The sequence below is a fragment of the Saccopteryx bilineata genome, chromosome 5 (assembly GCF_036850765.1).
Source record: "Saccopteryx bilineata isolate mSacBil1 chromosome 5, mSacBil1_pri_phased_curated, whole genome shotgun sequence".
Taxonomy (NCBI): Eukaryota; Metazoa; Chordata; class Mammalia; order Chiroptera; family Emballonuridae; genus Saccopteryx; species Saccopteryx bilineata.
In genome coordinates this window covers 205,562,050-205,582,587 of record NC_089494.1, presented here as the reverse complement: position 1 = coordinate 205,582,587, position 20,538 = coordinate 205,562,050, and the positions used below count along the sequence as shown (strand labels likewise).

Below are 20,538 nucleotides of genomic sequence, written 5' to 3'. Positions count from 1 at the left end.
TTGGGGGTGACTGGTGACTGTATTGACTAGATTTTCTGTAGGAAGACAGCATGGGAGGAGGTAAAGTAAGTCAAAGGCAAGTGCTCAAGGTTTTTCATTCCAGGCAGGGAATCAGCTGCTTTGAAATTTAGCACTGCTACCTGGGGATATTAATTTGATATGTCTCTTTGCAACCCTTACTTCTACAGGGTGAAGAATTAATTCACTTAGATGAAAAATGCTGCCCTGAATGCATTCCAAGGAATAGCTATTGTGTTTATGGAGAAAAAGCAGAATTTGTGAGTATTGGGCTAATCACTGAAGGCTATTAAATATAAATTCAAGCCCTGGCCACTTGGCTCAGTGGTAGAGCGTTGGCCTGGCATGTGGAAGTCCCTGGTTTGATGTCTGGTTGGGACACAGAGGAGAAATGCCCATTTGCTTCTCCACCTCCCCTCTCCCCTTTCTCTCTCTCTCTCTCTCTCTCTCTCTCTCTCTCTCTCCTCCCGCAGCCATGGCTCGAATGGGTCCAGCAAGTTGGTCTCAGATGCTGAGGATGGCACCATGGCCTTGCCTCAGGAACTAAAATAGTTCAGTTGCCAAGCAACTGAGCAGCAGTCCCAGATGGGCAGAGCATCACCTGGTGGGGAGCTTGCCAGGTAGATCCCAGTCAAGACACATGTGGGAGTCTGTTTCTCTGCCTCTCTACCTCTCACTTAATTAAAAAAATATATACTTAATAATTCAAAGTCAATTTATTGAGGGGGTATTACCTTCTAAGTTTTTTGACCTGTTCATTTGTTCAACAATGTGATTGTGGACTTACTGTCACTGTGTGCTTTTGACAGTACTGGAGATACAAGTGTGGACACAGCAGACAGAGTCCATACTCTGTGGAGCTTATGCTGTAGTGTGGGGGCCCAGAGGACAAAATAATGTCTGGGGAATAATGGGGCTAGAGAGTCCCTGGGGTGAAGGGAGGTGCTCTTTTATTACACAGGTGATCAAGAAGTCCTCTCATGCAGAGAAATTGGAGCAAAATTTCTCAGCAAGTGAAAAAAGCCTGAAGCCAGGAATGTGCTTGGTGTATTCAAGAAACAGCAAGAAAGTGAATATGGCTGAAACCAAGTGACTGAAGGGAAAGGAGTTGGAGTTGAGGTTCAGTTGAAGCCTGGATGCAGTTACAAAGATGTGTGTTGCCCTGGTGCAGAGGGTAGCTGCTGGGGAGTTCTGAGCCGAGCAGTGCTGTGATCTGGCTTACTAGTGAAGGGTCATTTTTGCTATCTTGGCGAGTGACTGAGGGGGCGAGACTGGAAGGGGGTGGTCCAGTTAGGAGGTTTTTGCCTTAGTCCAGAGAAAGGATGATTGTGGGTTGGTCGAGGAAGTGGTGAAAAGTGATCAGGCTCTAGATTTATTTTGCAGAGAAGATTAAAAGAATTTTGATGGATTGGATGTATTGTGAAACTCAATTTGTTAAGGTTTTATTTCTCCCTATACCTGTACTTTATTATTTACCCAAAGGAAAAAAATATTATCATAATTTCTTCAAATTTACTCTATTTACATAACTCATATTTTCCACATGAGGTTTTGGAATGTTAATAAATACACTGAGTTCTTAAAAATATGCCAGTTGATCATTAATATGACTGCTTCATTGACCAATCAGAATAGGATTACAGGAAAGGATTAGGTACTTTGATTTGTAAACAGATTCCTACACACTTTTTCTTTGTGATTTGGGTAGATGTTATCTGTCAACTTGCCAGTGTTCTGTATATGCTGAGAAGGCAGTATTGTGTGGGGTTAATGTGCAGGCTCAAAGTTGAAATCCCTACTTTGCCATATACTGTGATGTTGGGCAAATTAATTAATCCTCATCTGTAAAGTAAGGATAAAAATGGTACTCACCTTATGGCTCTATCAAGATGATATGTATAAAGCACTTAGAACAGTGTCTAACACACATAAAACATCTTTAAAATGATATTATTATTGTTATCAGGCTGTTGCTATTTTGGTTCAATAGTGGTTTTCCATAGTTGAGTCATTCTCATTTCTTAAGAATTCAAGAGATTAAAGGTTCTCTATAAGTGTTGAATCTCTATTTTCTCATAGTATTACTTTTCCTGTTCATTTTTTGGAAGCAAATTAAGCCCAGTGGAATTAAAGTAAAGCAAATTGTTTTTTGTTTGTTTATTTGTTTTTTACAGAGACAGAGAGAGTCAGAGAGAGGGATAGATAGGGACAGACAGGAATGGAGAGATGAGATGCATCAATTATTAGTTTTTCGTTGCGCACTGCGACATCTTAGTTGTTCATTGATTGCTTTCTCATATGTGCCTTGACCGCAGTCCTTCAGCAGACTGAGTAACCCCTTGCTCGAGTCAGCGACCTTGGGTCCAAGCTGGTGAGCTTTTGCTAAAACCAGATGAACCCGCGTTCAAGCTGGTGACCTTGGGGTCTTGAACCTGGGTCTTCCACATCCCAGTGCTATGCTCTATCCACTGCACCACCGCCTGGTCAGGCAGCAAATTGTTTTAAGTAAATACAAATCCCCATAATGCTTTATCTAGCAACACATGAGATTCAAGAATTGACCCTTACAAGCTTAGATTTCTTGACTGTGCAGCCCTTCATATTGAGGAGATTTGAAGCCAAGTGCTCAAACACAGAGTGAGAATGGGAATTTAAAAATATTTCCTGGGCAGGCCCTGGCCAGTTGGCTTAGTGGTAGAGTGTCGGCCCGGCCTATGGAGGTTCTGGGTTTGATTCCTGGCCAGGGCACACAGGAGAGGCACCCATCTGCCTCTCTACCCTTCCTCCTCTCCTTTCTCTCTCTCTCATCCCCTCCCACAGCTAAGGCTCCATTGGAGCAAAGTTGGCCTGGGTGCTGAGGATGGCTCCATGGCCTCTGCCTCAGGCGCCAGAGTGACTCCAGTTGCAATGGAGCAATGCTCCAGATGGGCAGAGCATCGCCCCTTAGTCGGCATGCTGGGTGGATCTTGGTTGGGCGCACGTGGGAGTCTGTCTCTGTGCCTCCCTGCTTCTCACTTCAGAAAAGTACACACACACAAAAATTTCCTGGGCATGTTGTCTTCACCTCATATTGGTATGCTTTTCTTATTTTTCATGTAAATAGATTTTATTCGTATTCATAACTGATGAATGATATTGCATGCCCATTGGGAAAAAACAGATAGTTCCTAATGAAAAATTAGATTAAATTAATGGTGTTTTTTAGTGGTATAATGAATGCATTTCTCTTTGTTTTTAGATGTCCTCAAATGCAAGTGAAGTTAAACGTATTGCAGTAAGTATAGATTTCTAACTTTGTATAGATATTTATAAAATTGTTTTAAGCTATGATCTGCATAAACTGTTGTGCGGGATATTACTGCCTTAGTATTTTTTGTTTGTTTGTTTGTTTGTATTTTTCTGAAGTTGGAAACGGGGAGGCAGTCAGACAGACTCCCGCATGCGCCCGACCGGGATCCACCCAGCATGCCCACCAGGGGGCGATGCTCTGTCCATCTGGGGCGTCGCTCTGCCGCAATCAGAGCCATTCTAGCGCCTGAGGCAGAGGCCACAGAGCCATCCTCAGTGCCCGGGCAAACTGCTCCAGTGGAGCCTCGGCTGCAGGAGGGGAAGAGAGAGACAGAGAGGAAGGAGAGGGGGAGGGGTGGAGAAGCAGATGGGTGCTTCTCCTGTGTGCCCTGGCCGGGAATTGAACCCGGGACTCCCACACGCCAGGCTGACACTCTACCACTGAGCCAACCAGCCAGGGCCTGCCTTAGTATTTTTAACAGTCATGCTTGATGGCCATGGCCTGAGATTAAGAATCTTAATGATAACTAAGACTTTGATTTGAACTTTCTTCCTTTCTTTAGCTTATTTTTCCCCCACAATTGGTAATTAATAGTTCTCTGATTACAGCCCCTACATAGAAACTTTTCTATTGTTGTCATGATTTTTCAACTCCTGTTTATTTCTGGCTTAAAAATCTCAGTTTAGCTATTAGTGCAATTTCATCATGTTCTGCAAAGCATTAGAGAGCCTTTGGAGTCTTGAGAATGTTCACTCCCCAAGCAATACCAAATGTTCATTCTCTCTGTGTTGTTTGTAGGACAGTGTTATATGATTTCTTTTTAAGGGAAAATGTAAGCGTGTTTGTTCACCCAAGCAACCTTATAGTTTTGGATGTTATAGAACCTGGTCTGCCTTGTAATGGAAGAAAAGCACTTGTACTTTTATCTTGAAATATTATCTCAATACTAAATACTGTCACATTGTTTGGAATTTTAACAGCAGTTGGCTTAATGAATATTTTATCACATCTTTATTTTACTCCCACAGCCAGTGGTTTGATTTGTTTGAACTTTGGCTCTGGGCACTAAGGATAGCTCAGTTGGTCCCAGTGCTTCAGCCTCAGGCACTAAAAAATAGCTTGGTTGATTCAAGCATTGGCCCCAGACTGTGTTGCCAGGTAGATCCTGGTCAGGGCGTATGTGGGAGTCTCACTATCTCCCCTCCTTTCACCTAAAAAAAATCTTTATTTTAAAATATGCTCTTCTATTCTTACCTGTTTTACCTCCTTAATCACCCCAAAATATTCTGGTAGGAACCTTTGTCTCTTTCCTATAGCCTGGGTAAATGGGATAGTAAGCATAAATAAATAACTCCATGCATACATAAATACATAAATTTCTCTTTTAATACACATTGGGGTCTCTGTTAAAGCAGTAATGTTTATTACCACAATTTGCTTGGGTGAAAAAAAATATTTTAGTTTGAGGCAACCCATGACAGGCACAACTACAACCCCCTAAAAAGGCACCTGCAAAAACCTTCACCTTAGGAATACAATGACTCTACTGTTACTCTTACTGCATTAACCATAAGGAAATTCAGAGCTTTAACTAGCCTCCCACTGTTATTGTAAAGATTGTATTTAATGTGTCTGCTAATCATCTAATCATTTTGTACCCAGTAAAACCCTCTGGTGTTGTGTGTGTGTGTGTGTGTGTGTGTGTGTGTGTGTGACTGGTTGAATGAGAAACAAGTGTACTATGCTACTTACTTTTCCTGGTAACCCCAAAATGCTTTCACAAACTGTCTTTCTGCCTGGATTCTACATTAAAATAAACCAATTAAAAACAAAGAAGGAGAATTACTATCCTTTTAAATTTAGACACTTCTATCCTGTTTCAGAGTTAGGTTTGACATGGTCCTCATCAGGAGCCTTCACTTTGTCCCTTATGGAAGTAATCCATTGTATCAGCGACTGTTTTCTGAATCTCTGCGCTCTGACGACAGCGTCCCTCTTTCCTGTTTCATGCAGGAGGGGGAGAAGTGGGAGGACGGCCCTTGCAAGGTGTGTGAGTGCCAGGGGGCTCAGGTTACTTGCTATGAGCCCTCTTGTCCACTGTGTCCAGTGGCCACACTAGCCCAGGCGGTGAAGGGACGATGCTGTCCAGAATGCACGTCAGGTGGGTCCATGTCTAATTTATTTCTACTGAGATATTTTTTACTGTCAAAAAATTCAGAGCGATCCTCTCTTCCCCCCTTTTCTTATTTTCAAGCCACTCACTGGGTTTGTTTGTTTCTTCCTTCCTAATTTTTCTAACCCATGGTGTTAATTAATCTTTGTCCTTGTATTTGCCAAATACATCTGATTATGAGTATATGATCTTTGGACAAGTCATTGACCCTCTCTCATTCTTAATTTTCTTGTTGATAAAAATGTGTCTTATCTACCTTACAAAAGTATTGTGAAAAACCAGACAATGTAATTTTTGAAAATGTGTACAGACAATTGCATGTGTGAAAGCTGCTTCTTTTTGGGGATAGAATGATTTCTGGAAGTTGGTTATGGATGTCATTTTTTTAACGGTGAGCTGTTCAACAGATGGTTCCTTTCGGAATTCTTGAAAGGATTTTTGAAGTTTAAAGACTCATTAATTTATTCCAAAAGAAAATTTTATCTACTTGTTCTGCAGCTCTGCTTTCAAACCACCTGGGGTTGAATTAGTTCCAGTTAATAATTGTTGGCAAGCCCTGGAATTGCTCTGGCGGAGCAGTCATTTGCCTGTGAGCCGAGTCTCCCAGAGAAGTAGCATTTTCTTCCATTCATATTTCATAATTAATTGTTTTCATCTGTGGGTTGCGGTTTTTCATATTGGCTGTCGCTCTCGCAGTGCTCAACTTATTTTGGCTAATCACAGTGCTTCTGTGAAGAGTTTATCATGGGAAAAGAAAAGCAACTTTATGGATTAATTACATTACCTTCGCTGAAGTGGCTTTCTGGGCCTTCCAGCACAAAATATTTAGCACGTTATAATATACCATACCTCGCAAACCAGGTTCTTGACAACTGCAACACCTGAAAGGAATTTTTTAACAATTACTGTTAAATTTAGTTATAATTCCAATTACTAGGAATGAGATTTGAAATTTTAGAGAAAAAGAAGAAAACTGGCTGTTTTTCTTTAAAGGAAATAATGATTCTTTAAAATAGTAGGTTTTATATCTTAGCCTTTTATGCATGCACATCAAAGCTTAAGCACATCTAAAAAGTCATAAATGATTGAATTTGTGTAAGTCATATACTGCGCAGCTAGTCATTCCTGTTATGAGAGGCATTTCAGCAGGTGGACACATTGACAGGAATGGGGCTGGTCGGTAATGTTTTTAGCATCTTCAATTTGAAGCTACAGAGAGTGCTATCATTTCAGATAAGGAAAGAATCTTGGAAATTTTGCATTAAAATCATTTTTTATTTCCATTTGGGAGACTTTTTTTTTATAGTTCCAGAGTTTTCTCTTCTTTGTATTCTGTACAGCTTCATCTAATATACCCCAGAGATTCTTTTTAGGAAGAATGTAAGAGAGATAAATCATAGGGTCTTTACTGAATTTTCTTCTTTGCCTTTGGTTGTAGTTGATTGCCACCCAGACTGCTTGACCTGCTCCCAATCTCCAGACCACTGTGACCTCTGCCAGGATCCCACTAAGTTGCTGCAGAGCGGGCGGTGTGTGCACAGCTGTGGTACAGGATTTTACCGAGCTGGAGCTGTCTGCTTAGGTAAGGCTCCAGGCAGACCGTCCAGAGGTGGACAGAGGCTGACTGTTGTCGAGGAAGGGGTCATGGATGCAGGAAATGTACAACTTTCAAAACCATTAGCAGATAGTAAAGCCATCCATAGGTTACTTGGCCTCTTTACCTGCAAGTCTGTTTCTTCTAATATTTTACAGGTATTTCACCTCTCTTACTGGGAGATGGGTGAGGAGGAGGGCAGATGCTTGCTAGGTAGTCGTGGATGGAGTTTTCATTTTTGAAGACTTTCGAGGATAGTAATATCAGGATGCTTGGTGTCATTTATTAAAACATAAAGTGAATCTAAGATCGAATTTTAGATTTGGCACAAACCTTTGAGATTACTTACTAGAACTTTCTAATCTTTCAAATGGGAAACAGGTGGGACAGAGAATTAACTGGCTTTCTCAACAGCACACAGGTCATCGGTAATAGAGCTTATCTCTCGTGGGTTCTTGCCAGAGGATCCAGAATGGGTTCATGTGACTTTTAGGATTCCTCTACATGTGAAAAGGAAAACTTACCTGGGAAAATCTGGCATGGTTGAAGCCAAATCATAGTTACTTTTTTTTTTCTTCTATATCTGACTCATAGGGTTAACTATGAATTTAAGGGGCTGTAGGTTCCTACCCTGTCTATGAATATTTAAGCTCTCTGTGCCTTGGTATTCTTATCTGTAAAGTGGGGTAATACTGGTACCTTTCTCAAAGGATCCTTGTGAAGATTAAACATGTCAATACAGGTAAAGTATCTAGAATAATGTTCAGGATATAGTCAGAGCTCAATAAAAGTTAACTGCTTTTATTATTTTTGCAATTACCCATTTATTCTTACTTTTTCTCCTGATTTATATATAATCTTCAGACTGTTTTAAAGTTATTTATATCTCTGTCATAGTTTGTGGAGGGAAAGAGGCAAAGGATATTTTGTAAAATTGTTGAGTGAGAAACGTATTGGGGGGCTAATGGACCAGAAGAAAAGAACACAGACCCTTAAACCAAACTGCCCGGCTTCAAATGCCAGTCTCCTGTGTCCTTGGGCAAGCTGCTTAACCCCTGTGAGTTTGTTCCTCATCTGTAAAATTGGGGTTTAGAATATCTCCCCGCTAGGGCTGTCATGAGGTTGAAATGTATTCATATATGTAAAGCACATTGTATAGGGCCTGGTGTGAAATCTGCGCTGTGTTTTCTTGCCTTTCTTTTTTCTGTGATCCCAGAGCCTCAGGATAGGGCTGTGCAGGAATGGGCTCAGGGGTGGTGTCTCTGAGCTCACCAGAGCTTCCCTTTTCTTTCTCCCAACCTTGTCCTGACCAGCCTGCCAGCCTCGGTGCTCCACGTGTACCAGCGGGCTGGACTGCTCCTCCTGCCAGCCTCCCCTGCTGATGCGGCGCGGGCAGTGCGTGTCCACCTGTGGGGATGGCTTCTACCAAGATCACCACTCCTGCGCAGGTAATCCCCGGCCAGACCAACAGCTGCTTGGGCCACTGAGAAAGCCACTGCCTACTCCCAAGCCATCTGGGGTCACCAGGGGCGGCGAATAGTTTTCAAGTAAGAGAATTCTGAATGAGACTCCTGATGAGTCAATGGGTGAGAGAGATGACATAGTGATGTGCATGTGTGATGTAATTTCTGTCAGTCCTTCTGCACACATCTGGGGGCACTGGCACAGTATTTAATTAACCCATACTTTTGGTTCAGGATTGTCATTATGTTGTAAGTTCTATTCCTTCGTGGTATTAATACTTAGGGCTTATATGAAAATAAAGGGGAAAATACATCTATATATTTTTTAAACTTTATTTCTACCTAAAGAGAGAGTGAGAAACAGAAATAAAAAAGTGACATTATGATAACAAACTTTGACAAAAAAAAAGGTAGCCAGTTAAATTTGCTCTTACTTTCTTATCTATGTATTTTATTAGTTTTATATGCCTACTTTTATTTAAAGTTAAGATCTAGTTGAAATTCTAATATTGTAACAGTGTCTGCAGATTAAAGTAGTTTTAATATCATTTAATTTGTTGTTTATACTTGGTCATTTTTACAATAGTGATTATAATCATGGATAGAAGTAAAAATGAAATGTATGAAGCATTTATAAGTGCAGAAATGGGGGGAGGGGGTAATGGTGAAACAAAGACAGGAGCCAGGTCCCAGGAAATATGTCTCCTGCGGGAACCAGGGAGTCAGATGTGCCCAGAAGCTAAGGCAGGTGTGCAGTGGCAGGTAAATCTGAAAAGGCAGAAAGGCCAGAGGGAGCATCTCGGATGTCATCCGAGGGATTGTGGTAGCTACGCTCTGCAGCTGAGCTGGAAACGGGCAGATCCGTGATGAGAATCAGAAGGTAGGCCAGACTGAGGGTCAGCTGATGTGCTCTTCTCTTTCAAGCCCTTGGCTAGATTTTCAGGAAAATCATTTGAAGGGAATAAACGTGTAGTATTCTTCAGCTGTGCAGGCTGAATGAGCTCTAAGGCCTTGTGAAGGTCCCACGTGGACAAGGCTGCTGGCCCTCTCCTTCCAGGTCATGATCAGAAGCACCGTCCATAGGATTGTGGGTACTGTCTTAAAAGCTATCCACCAGCACTGCCTGTGTATGCTGATATGGGGATAGTGGGACCAGTCACATTATAGAACATGGAAGGCACACAAGCTTCAGAGCCTGGCTTGAAGGCTCTTTGAGGGCTGTATGAATATTTTCTGTATCTCTTTATCCCCAACATCAAGGGCTACACAAAGTGTTCAGCATTTGTTGAACAAGCGTTTGATGAATGAAGTAACGTACTACCCCTTGGTGATCCTTGAAGGACCAGTGTTGCGATAGAAGTTTCAACCATCAAAGAGAAAAGAACCCTTAATGTTTATTACTTACCACATTCTATTTACCTATTATTTTAGAACAGGTTCAGAGTGGGCACAGACAAATGGCTTTGTGAGTGGCTAATGTTTGGGCAATTTAGGTAAACTGCTGAGATTTCAATTTGATGAAATTATTGAATGTATTCTTCACTCTTTTCTTCTGTCCCATCGAAGAGACCTCCTACTAGCACTCCTGAGACAGATTTGCCTTTAAAAGGGAATTAATCTCCTTCAATTTTATTCCTCCCTCCATACTGCCTCCACCCCCTGCCACATCCCACATACATATTTGCTTTTTTATTTCCTCCCTGTTTCCTGGCCAGGGTGGGGGGCATTTTTCTTTCTCCGTGCCCAGTGTTTTAATTGGTGATGTTAATGGTGTTCTAGGGCACTTTAGAAAGGGTGATATTTCATTTGATTATTGGTTTACGTAGCTGACTGCTTCCTCATTCCATCCACATATCCATACACAAATGACTGTAGTAGAGAGTTGCTGGGAAAATTTGTTCGTGCTTCTTCCAGGGAATTAAACCAATTTGCTTTAGTTCAGCCTGGCTGCATTTTATGCATAAAATGAGAAGAAATAAAAGAGCCAGAGGAGAGAGCGAGAAAGAGAGAAGAAAAGAGGGAGAGAGAGTAGTCTTAAAAATTAAAGGTAAACTTGTGATCAATTTCCATATACCATCTCGGTGCTGCGACTACTACCCAAATATTCTTTCTACCCAAGCTTTCTCATTATTAGATTTCTTCCCCCAGTATTTCTGCTTATGTCATTTTTGGTGACTTTTCACCATTGACCTTGGAAGTCAATCAACCAGTGCTCTTCCAGTATGTGTTAAACTTTTTAAAAAGAAGCCTGCCATTCTACGATAACAGATTTTTTTTTCTGGGGTCATTCATCTTTGCGGGGTCATTTGTGTTATGACTGGATTAATTCCCCACTTTATCGACCCATCAAAACCAAAAGAGAGTGAACATTGTGCTTGAGGAAACTAATGACCAGAAATGACCTGATTAATATTCATTCTCACTGTTGGATGCAGGCAGAGTGAGAAATGTGGGGCAGAGCCAGTGGCACACACACGGCTAGAAGAGTTCCAGCAGGGAAACTGGAGAGGAGTGCAAGACGACGGGGTCCTGCCTGAGACTCGCATCCTTAGGGGCCCCATCATTTCCCCTTTCCCTTGGTCTGGTGGCGTGCGCGTGCGTGTGCGCGCCCACACACACACGTACACACGGACTGTATGCATACAGACATGGGCATGTGTGCATATATTGATATTATTGTCATATTCTTGTGCTTGACTAAACGGAATACTGTGATATAGACCACATTATACGCCCCAACACCAGGCCCTACTTCATTTCCCCTGCCTTCCCCAGCCTTAGAGTTTGATGCTTTATCACTTTAACACTCAGCAACCACCAGACTGGGCTTCTACTGTGCTTCCCGCTATCTTGTCCTGTTGTGACCCGTTTTCAGGAGTTAATAACCCATCTCATAATCACTCCGAGCCCGATGGTCAGGCTTGATGCATGTATGGATGCTCCTTGCCCCATCCCTCACCTTCTCCACACCGCATAACCATGAACCCTTCTTGTATGGCTTGTGGGAACCACTTGCCCTGAATGTATGGCATTTTCTCTATCAGAGTGGTGGTTCCATTGCTTCTTAGAAATCCTTATATTAAATCTGAATCTGGATCTAGACCAAGCTCATCATGTTCTCAGGTCATTCTTTCCTGCCTGTCTTGCTCCTCTTTCCTTCCCTCCCTCCCTCCCTCCCTCCTTCCTTCCCTCCCTCCCTCCCTCCCTCCCTCCCTCCCTCCCTCCCTCCCTCCTTCCCTTCCTTCCTTTTTTATTGATTTGAGAGAGACAGGAAAAGAGAAGAGAGGTGAGAAACATCAATTCACAGTTGTGGCACCTTAGTTGTTCATTGATTGCTTTCTCATATGTGTCTTGACTGGGGGGCTTAAGGTGAGCCAGCGACATTGGGCTTCAAGCCAGTGGTCTTTGGGCTTAAGCCAGTGAGTATGGGGTTATATCTATGATCCCATGCTCAAGCCATTGACCCCACGCTCAAGCTGCCAACCTTGGGGTTTTGAACCAGGAGCCTCAGCGTTCTGGGTTGATTATCTATCCACTGTGCCACCATTCATCAGGTTTTCTTTTTTTTCTTGCTCCTCTTTTCAATCATTTTCTGTTCCACTCTGGTGGAACCATTGAGTTATGCACACAAATCCTAGATATAAGATCCCGTAAAACAAGTTAAAACAACCAAGCTAAAATGTACCTTGTGAAATTAGTTTAAAATGGGTAGCTCAGAAGACTGTAGACTTTGAGTAAAGAGAGAGTATAATTTAACCCATTTTTATATGTGTATCAATGTTTGTTTTGTCTCCATAAAATTTTCCTCATTCACAAGGGCCTAAGGATGGAGCTGTGTGTGCCCCATGGCAAGTCCTGCTTTCACTCTGCAGACCCCAGGTAGGAGGGAGGCAGTGCAACACAGTGCTTAAGACCATTGGCTCTGGAGCCAGACTGCCTGGACTCCAGTCTTGGCTCTGCCACTTACACAGTGCATTCTTTAACCCTGAGCTTCCATTGCCTTATGGGTAAAGCAGAGACAATAACACCTGCCACATAGTGTCATTGTGAGGATTAAATGAGTAAATTCACATATGTCCTTTAGGTTGGTGCTTTCCACTACCCCTCTTTCCTGCTTCCTTTTTCTCCCTCCTCCATTCATGCTCTTGACCACTTATTGTAGGTCCTAAGGATGGGAAAATGTGTAAGACTCTGTCTTTGCCTGTGGAGAGCTTCAGCCAAGGCAGGGTTAGCTGCTGCTTACAGAGACACACACAAAAATAAAAGAACACAAACAAAGGTCTATGCAGTTTATTCTATTACTGATTGCTGTGTGGTCTTAGATTTTGAAACTTAAAGAATCAAACAGTTGAACTCTACCACTGGTTGCTATAGGATTTTGGATAAGTAGTTTAATCTCTTTGATCCTCAATTTCTTCATCTATAAAATGGGGCAAATATTACCTACTTCAAACTATTATTATGAAGTTAGAAAAGATGTTTGAAAATGTAAATGTTATATATTATGCCTTGCACATAGTGTCAGTCTGTCAAAAGGCAGCATTGTCATGATCAGATTTGTTCCTTTATTCTTCAGTTTATTGGAATGGGAACTGAGTATCTTGCATAAAGAAACAAAGAGTCATATTGTTAGTGTCTGATCTTAAATAAAATCTACTTTTATATGTTATAGAGATGTAAATATAATACAGAGAGCAGTTTACTGTATTCATCACAAGTTAAAATTCTTTTACTTTCTTTAATTGCTCAGATTAAATGATGAGAATCTGTATGTATTTGTTTCTCAGCCATATTATGATATATTTAGAAGGACAACGTGGAAGAAAACCCATAACATGGACAGATAGGATGCTGATCTAGCTAAGATTTAAAAGCTGTGGTTTGATGAGAGGAACTTGTAAGGTTAATTATTTGTTGGAACTGTGGTTGACTAGCTCAGCCCAATCACTCATGGAAATGAGGCACAAACCCTTCAAAGCCAGGTCCAAAGCAGTGAAGACCTAATGGATCTTGGCATTATAATTGTGCATGGGCTTTAGCTTAGTCTAGCTGAGCCTGGGGAGGACCTCTCGGCAAAGACATTTGTGAAACTGCTTTTCTGAAATCTTCAAGAAGACAGGAGCCATCCTTGGTCTGCTGGGGCAGTCACTGTGAAACTGGTGTTCTCCGTGGTCCATTCCCCACCACTCCAGCATTGGAGTTCAGTCCCAGCTTCACTGCCAGGTCACGTATTCACTTGGAGGGTCCAGTATATCCTGCCACTGCTCTTCCCTCACTTTGTTACGCTCTTGCAGCTTTATGCATCATTCAAACGTTCTCTGGAATTCCAGAGCAATTGCGGCCTCTCCATTGTTGAATGCCTTGTAAAGGGGACTTATTACTTCAAGTGATAAGTCTTGTATCCTCCATTCTGCTCAACAAATATTCGTTGAGCCTCTTCAGTGCGCCAGGCCCCAGGGGTACAGCAGTGAACCGACAGACAACTGCCCTGTGTTAAGGAACTTAACTCTCCCTGTGGGAGAGAAGTGTCGGTAAATACATAAACAAGGAAGATAATCAGATGGTTACTGCTCTCTGAATTCATTCCTGTCAGCGCTATAAAGACTGATTATTGAGGCAGGGATAGGTCTGATGCTTTTGAATTCCTCACATTGCTAAGCACATAGAAGGCCTCTGGAACCATTTGTGTTTGAAGAATGTGTGATAAACCACTGAGCGGAGGAGAAAGGACAGGAATGTGCAGACATGCCTAGACTTCGGCATTCAGGTGATCTGTCTCCCATGTAGCTTCTATTGTTTACTCCTTGTCAGCAATTCCTGGCTAGCTGTGGCCTGAAGAAAATTACAGAATCTCTTTTCTTCCCTCAATTTCCCTCTTACGATAGCTGGGTACCTTATTGGTGCCGGAAGAGGGACTCTTTAAAACAACTATCCATGGGCTGTTTTAAGCCATTCGGGAGGGAGGACCACAGGATTACCTTCCTTACATGTATGTTTCTTGAGTACATTGGACTCAAGCAAGTGGCAGTGGCATTCCCAGTCCCCTTCCCCTTCGGACACTCATGCCAAGGATACATGGAGAGAAGAAGGAAAAAGCAGCTGGTGGTGTTTTGCCTGGGACCCTTTCTGTGGCAGGGGATGGGCTGTGTTTGTCATTTGTCTGTGCTCTGTCTGCTGAATGACAAATGACAGAACAAAAGGATCACATACCAGCCGAGAAAGCCCGCCACAAATGCAAGGGAGTTTATCTTCCAGACAGATCCCATTCTTCCTTACAGATCTGAACCCCCGAATATTTCAGCTATGGATTACAAAGTAGTGACAGGTTTTCTGGCTCTCTGCCCAGCCCCTAGAGCTCTCAGTTACTTTAGCTAGACTGTGCGGCATACCTTCTTTCTCTGCCCCATTTTCCACCCCAGCATGCGGGCTGTGCCGCCCTTCCCTTCGGTTTCGTGCTGCTACAGCTCCCAGCACCTCTGTTATCGCTGCCCACACCTGAGCAGGCTGTGCTAGTGCAGTCAGGAAGTCTGAAGACTCTTCCCATCAACAGCATGGGCTGGGTTGGTGGTTGCTCCTTTGGATCTTCAGTTTCTGTAGACAAATAGACGCAAGGCATCATTGGAGAAATCTATAGCCATTTAACTTTACAGGGCTGAATAAAATCCCAGGGAGTCCCCGCAGCTGTGGGTTCCCAGTGGTCACTGTGGAGAGTGGAGTCGGAGCATTCCATTTGGCTCATCAAGCTAGGCCTGGGTAGTCATTACATTGAAAATCCTTGGGTACTTGTGTGGTAGATTTAGGAGAAGAGGGAGAAGGGCAGGAGGTAGAAAGGATATGTATCTTTCTGGTCATTTAGCCTGTCTGCCTTTATCCCCTAAGTTGCATACCGAGGAAAAGCTAGCCAGCTTTTACATTCCCCTCCCCGTTGGCCTGCCCCAAGCCCCCCTCAGCTGGGAAGTCTCACTTCACTTCAAGCTCTGTGTCTACAGAAGATCCTGCTAAAAATTCACATACATTCTCGGAGTCGAGTAAATCGCTCATCTGTATCACAGATGTAGTTGATAGACTAACGAGCTATTTACCCTACTTGTATGTACCTCAGGGAAAGGAGAGCAGGCTTGTGATTTCTCTCCTTCAGTAATTTTTCCCCTAAGTACTAAATGGATTCATGTTTGTTCCAAAAATATAATTTGATAAAGTTAGTAAAATTCAAGGCACAATCTAAAAATCAGTGGAAATTCTGTACTCAAGCTCTCCCAAATCATTACTGTTCGTATTTTGGTGAATGTCTTCCTAATTTTTTACTATTGTGCATGTGTGTTGTGTTGTATACACAGAAATACATACACACATTTATTTATTTTTCTAAGGTAAAATCACATTGTATGCATACTATGCACAGTGTGTATAAATAAATAATATTTACTGCTTGCTTTCTCCATGTTATTTGTGACTCTTCCACAACATCTTTTTTTTTGTTACATAGCTTTCCATCTGTGGTTATGCCAGAATTCATTTAGCCAATCCTCTGTTAACTGACATTTCTTCCTAATTTTTCCATTATCTTAAATAACCATGATGTGAACATTTTAAATTAGAGTTGTGGTAAACATATTTGATTAGGGTGAATTCTTTTTTTTTTTTTTTTTTTTCATTTTTCTGAAGCTGGAAACAGGGAGAGACAGTCAGACAGACTCCCGCATGCGCCCGACCGGGATCCACCCGGCACGCCCACCAGGGGCGATGCTCTGCCCACAGGGGGCGATGCTCTGCCCATCCTGGGCGTCGCCATCTTGCGACCAGAGCCACTTTAGCACCTGAGGCAGAGGCCACAGAGCCATCCCCAGCGCCCCGGGCCATCTTTGCTCCAATGGAGCCTTGGCTGCGGGAGGGGAAGAGAGAGACAGAGAGGAAAGCGCGGCGGAGGGGTGGAGAAGCAAATGGGCGCTTCTCCTGTGTGCCCTGGCCGGGAATCGAACCCGGGTCCTCCGCACGCTAGGCCGACGCTCTACCGCTGAGCCAACCGGCCAGGGCCTAGGGTGAATTCTTAAACGTGTGATTTCCAAGTATATATATGTACATTTTAAAATTTTTGACACATATTATTACTCACTTTTTTTAAAAGTTTGTAATTTGTACTCTTACTAGAAATGTATGAAAGTGCCTGCTTCTCATGACCTTTGTCAAAACCACGTATTGAGATTCTTCTTAAGTTTGTCACATTTGATTGCTATAAAATGGAATCTTAATTTCTTTTCCTTTACTTACTTTTGGGATTTATAAGAGAAGAGTTGAATTCATCATACTTATCAGCTCATGGCTCATTTTTATCATTGACCCGGGCCAGGCTGTCCTCTTGCTTATCTCTCTGTCTGTCTGTCTACCTGTCTGTCTATTCTTCTTGTTCCCATACACTGTTCCCACTTCACTTCTCCCTAGGTCTCCACTTAAGTCACTACTCTGATGCAATTTAATATCTATTTCTTGTATCTGTGTGCTCTTATTGCTCTTGTATTCATGTATTTTAAATATTCATAAGTATTACTAAATGGAGATTTAATTCTTTTTCTTTTATTTTTATTTTACAAACCTTATTTTTGTTCAGCAGTTTTAAGTTCACAGCAAGATTTAATGGAAACTAGAGAGATTTTCCATATTCCCCCTGCTCCCAACCCATGCACAGCCTCCGCATTATCAACACCCCCACCGGAGTGGTACATCTGTTACAGCCAGTGAACTATGCTTTTACTGTCTTCCTCTCTAAGCCCTGCTTCTGAGATACAGTTTGTTATGTGTACGTCTGATCCGCCACATCTTGTTGCTGCTCTCCTGTTTAATTTGCTTTTCCCTGTCTATTCATAAGGCTGAAGAGTTTTTCATGTTTATATTTTTTCATTATCAACTCCCTTAAGTACATACGGGGTTTGACAACATGTGGAGACCAGACATCTCTGCTGCAGGGGGCGAAGACGTCCGTTGGTCCAGGGAGGCAGGGGGATGGCAGAGTTCCTGCCTCGCAGGGGGAAAAAAGAAGACTGGAGTAAGGGGATCAATAATGATGATGACTCAGATGCACTTCTCCTTCCAAACATGTCTGGCCTTTGCGCTTCTGAGGCAAGTAATCTGGGCCTCGGGTGGCACTGGGATGGGGCAGGGAGAGTGGTCTGCCCCGCCCCAGGGTGTCTCCAGGGGCTTCTCCAGGTTCTTGCTGATGTTTTGTCGAGAGTGCGAGCACAGAGCTTTGGAGCAGGAGGCCTTTGGGAAAGGCTGGAGCCCCTTGGTGTAGTTGCTAGAATAATTCATGAGGGCTCTGTCGCTTCCCTTCACTCTGTTTTGAAGTCAACCTACCTTTCCTATAGTCCTATGTCCTTTCCTCTCCTGTCTGCGTTGCATTCAGTGTGCTTCCTTTATAATTACTTTGCTTTTGACACCAGTAGAAACAAAAATTGCTGGATAACCTATGGTATGCCACTCATGTGATCACGTCCAACATTCTCCATTTCCTTAAATATGTCACCTCATCCTATTCCTGTGAATGAGGTACAACAAATACAGTTGACCCTTGGTCAACGTGGGCTTGAGCTGAGCAGGTCCACTTACATGCAGATTGTTTTCAATGAACGTGCAGTTGACCCTCCATGTCCCTGGGCTTCCACAGATTCAACCAGCCATGACTTGAGAACAGTATTTTCAACCTGTGGAATCCAAGGATGCAGAGGGCCAACTGTATGCGTTGATCTATACCGTTTTATAGAGGGGACTTGAGCGTCCTCAGAGTTTGATTTCTGTGTGGGTCCCAGAACCAGCCCCCTGAAGATATCAAGGGTCAGACTTGAGTTTGGGGGAGAATCATAGTTATATGCAGATTTTTGACTGCACGGGGGTTGGTGGTGCTTCTAACTCACACTTTGTTCAAGGGTCAACTCTATTACTGTTCCCGCTTTGCATACTAGGAAAGCAAGGGACAGTGAAGTTGAATTAGGGATAGAAAGATTTTTCATCCAGCAGGAGCTTCTTGGAAATTTACCCACAGTCTCCTGATCATACTTTAAAACTTGGCGAGTGCTTCCTGGTCATTTATGGGATGAGAAGGAACACAGAGCAATTGCCACAAAATGGATAAGGGACAGAATGACAGAATTTGATCTGTATGTGGCATACCTGCTTGTGCCTCGAACTTAGGCTGTTTCTGTTGAGTGGCAAGTGAAAATTTCTTGACAGTTTGGAAATCTGAACTGCAGCCTCACTGACGACCCTGAAAGAGGCTGCTGATCAAGTGTGCTCATTCCCTGGTAGTGAAGAAAGGTAGAGAGACTTTGGGAGGCCTTGGCTCCTCCTCCTGAGGGGCGGTTCCAGTTGTCCCTGGGTCTCTATTGAGAGACCGTGGCTCCTCCTCCTGAGGGGCGGTTCCAGTTGCCCCTGGGTCTCTGTATATCTGCCGCCTGGGTCTTGGAAGGCTTCCTGGAAAATAAGTGCTTGTTTTAACATTTCCCTGAAAAGGCTGCGTCTTATACTTAGAAAAAAATTTAAAGCAATCTTCTATTTCAAATTTATCAAGTACAAAAAGAGTTTCTTATTTTTAGAATAGGGTTTCAATATACAGTTACCAAAAGAAAAGTAATTTGTTCCTTTTCATTTTGAAATGAATTTCCTAGCAAGCCAACACACGTCTTGTTATGTTCCAGAAAAGTCAGGGGTTTTCCCAAATAGATTATCAACTGCATGTGAGATAAGAAGATAGCTTTCCCTTATTATTCCTCTTTTTTAATTTAGTGCCACAATTTTTGCAATGTATAATTCAACCCCTGGGTGATCTGGAATGTATTACTAAGAGAAATAACGGTGAAAAGTCAGAGGGTGACCTTTTATTTTTATAACAATCCAAATGTAATAAAAGTCACCTATAAAGTAAGTCTGCAAGAAGAGATTATCTGAAGCAGCATATGTTCAGTTAGAAATTAGAAATTAATTGCAGAACACAGTGGGAATATGTTGTAAGAGCTGACAGCTCAAAAAAAGAAAGAAAAAGAAAAGGAAGGACAGCTCACCGTAGTTCAGGGTAGAAATAAAAATCCCTTCTGCTGTTCCCACCTGCCCTGGACCATGGCTTCTGTCTGATATGGAAAAAAGAGAAGGGCCAACATCACACTTGGTTACTTCATATGAATACAGCGTAAGTATTCGTCATCGTAAGCACTTATTAGCGAAATTCTACAGCCTCAGGTTTATCTATCTTAAATTTTCATATCTTCAGACTATGACCTTATGGTTACAACGTACCATGTAGATGTTTTCATGTAGAAGGTAATTAGTAGGATGAACTCCCCACAGCCAGTGAAAACAAAAATGGCCATGCGTTCATTTAGTGAGTACTGACTGTGCACCAGGCATCAATCTGGACACGGAGTAGACTCTAAGATGACTGAAACATGCCCCTATTGTGGAGGATATTACATTGAGGAGAATCCATTTGTCCCTGAATAATTTGTACAGTAGGATAAATAGCACAAGAGAGCCAGGTACAAAGTGCTGCAGGAACGTAAAAGAAGTAGGGACCAACTTTCTTTAAACAAGTTCAGCAAAGCTTTGCAGAAGTAGTGACAACTTCAGAGGCTTCTGAAGTGTCAACAGGACCCCAGAAGCTAGGGAAGGAGCCAGAGGGGTTGCCAGCTGAGTGACTCCAGTGTGGGGAATCCAGAACCCACAAACAGGCACATGGCATGCTTAGGGTACCCAGTTTCATAAAATCAGTGTGCATGAGGGGGCTACCGAAGGCAGGTCTGAAAGGTAAGTAGGGCTCAGTTTGTGATGGGCCTGAGTGCCAGCCCTAAGCTCTAGCTTCCATCCTGCTAATCCTTTGGCTTCTATTCTGATTGGCAGTGCCAGAGCAAATATAAAACTATGTAACAAACAGTATGGCATAAACTGGATCAGTTGCAAGGAAGGAGGAGCTGAGATGCTCTCCTGTGCTAGATCTTTCAGTCGCTGATGCCTGGTGTCT

The 20,538-nt window shown here is 42.7% G+C and overlaps 1 protein-coding gene across 2 annotated transcripts in view; it reads left to right on the top strand.

Moving 5' to 3' along the window:
* FRAS1 (Fraser extracellular matrix complex subunit 1) overlaps nt 1-20,538 on the top strand; it is a 514,100-nt gene that overhangs the window by 223,444 nt on the left and 270,118 nt on the right. For both annotated transcript variants that reach the window (XM_066279180.1, XM_066279181.1), the window contains 5 exons: nt 189-278; nt 3,257-3,292; nt 5,321-5,468; nt 6,919-7,062; nt 8,388-8,522. In XM_066279180.1, coding sequence (XP_066135277.1) covers nt 189-278; nt 3,257-3,292; nt 5,321-5,468; nt 6,919-7,062; nt 8,388-8,522 — 553 coding nt within the window. The remainder of the gene's footprint in view (nt 1-188; nt 279-3,256; nt 3,293-5,320; nt 5,469-6,918; nt 7,063-8,387; nt 8,523-20,538) is intronic.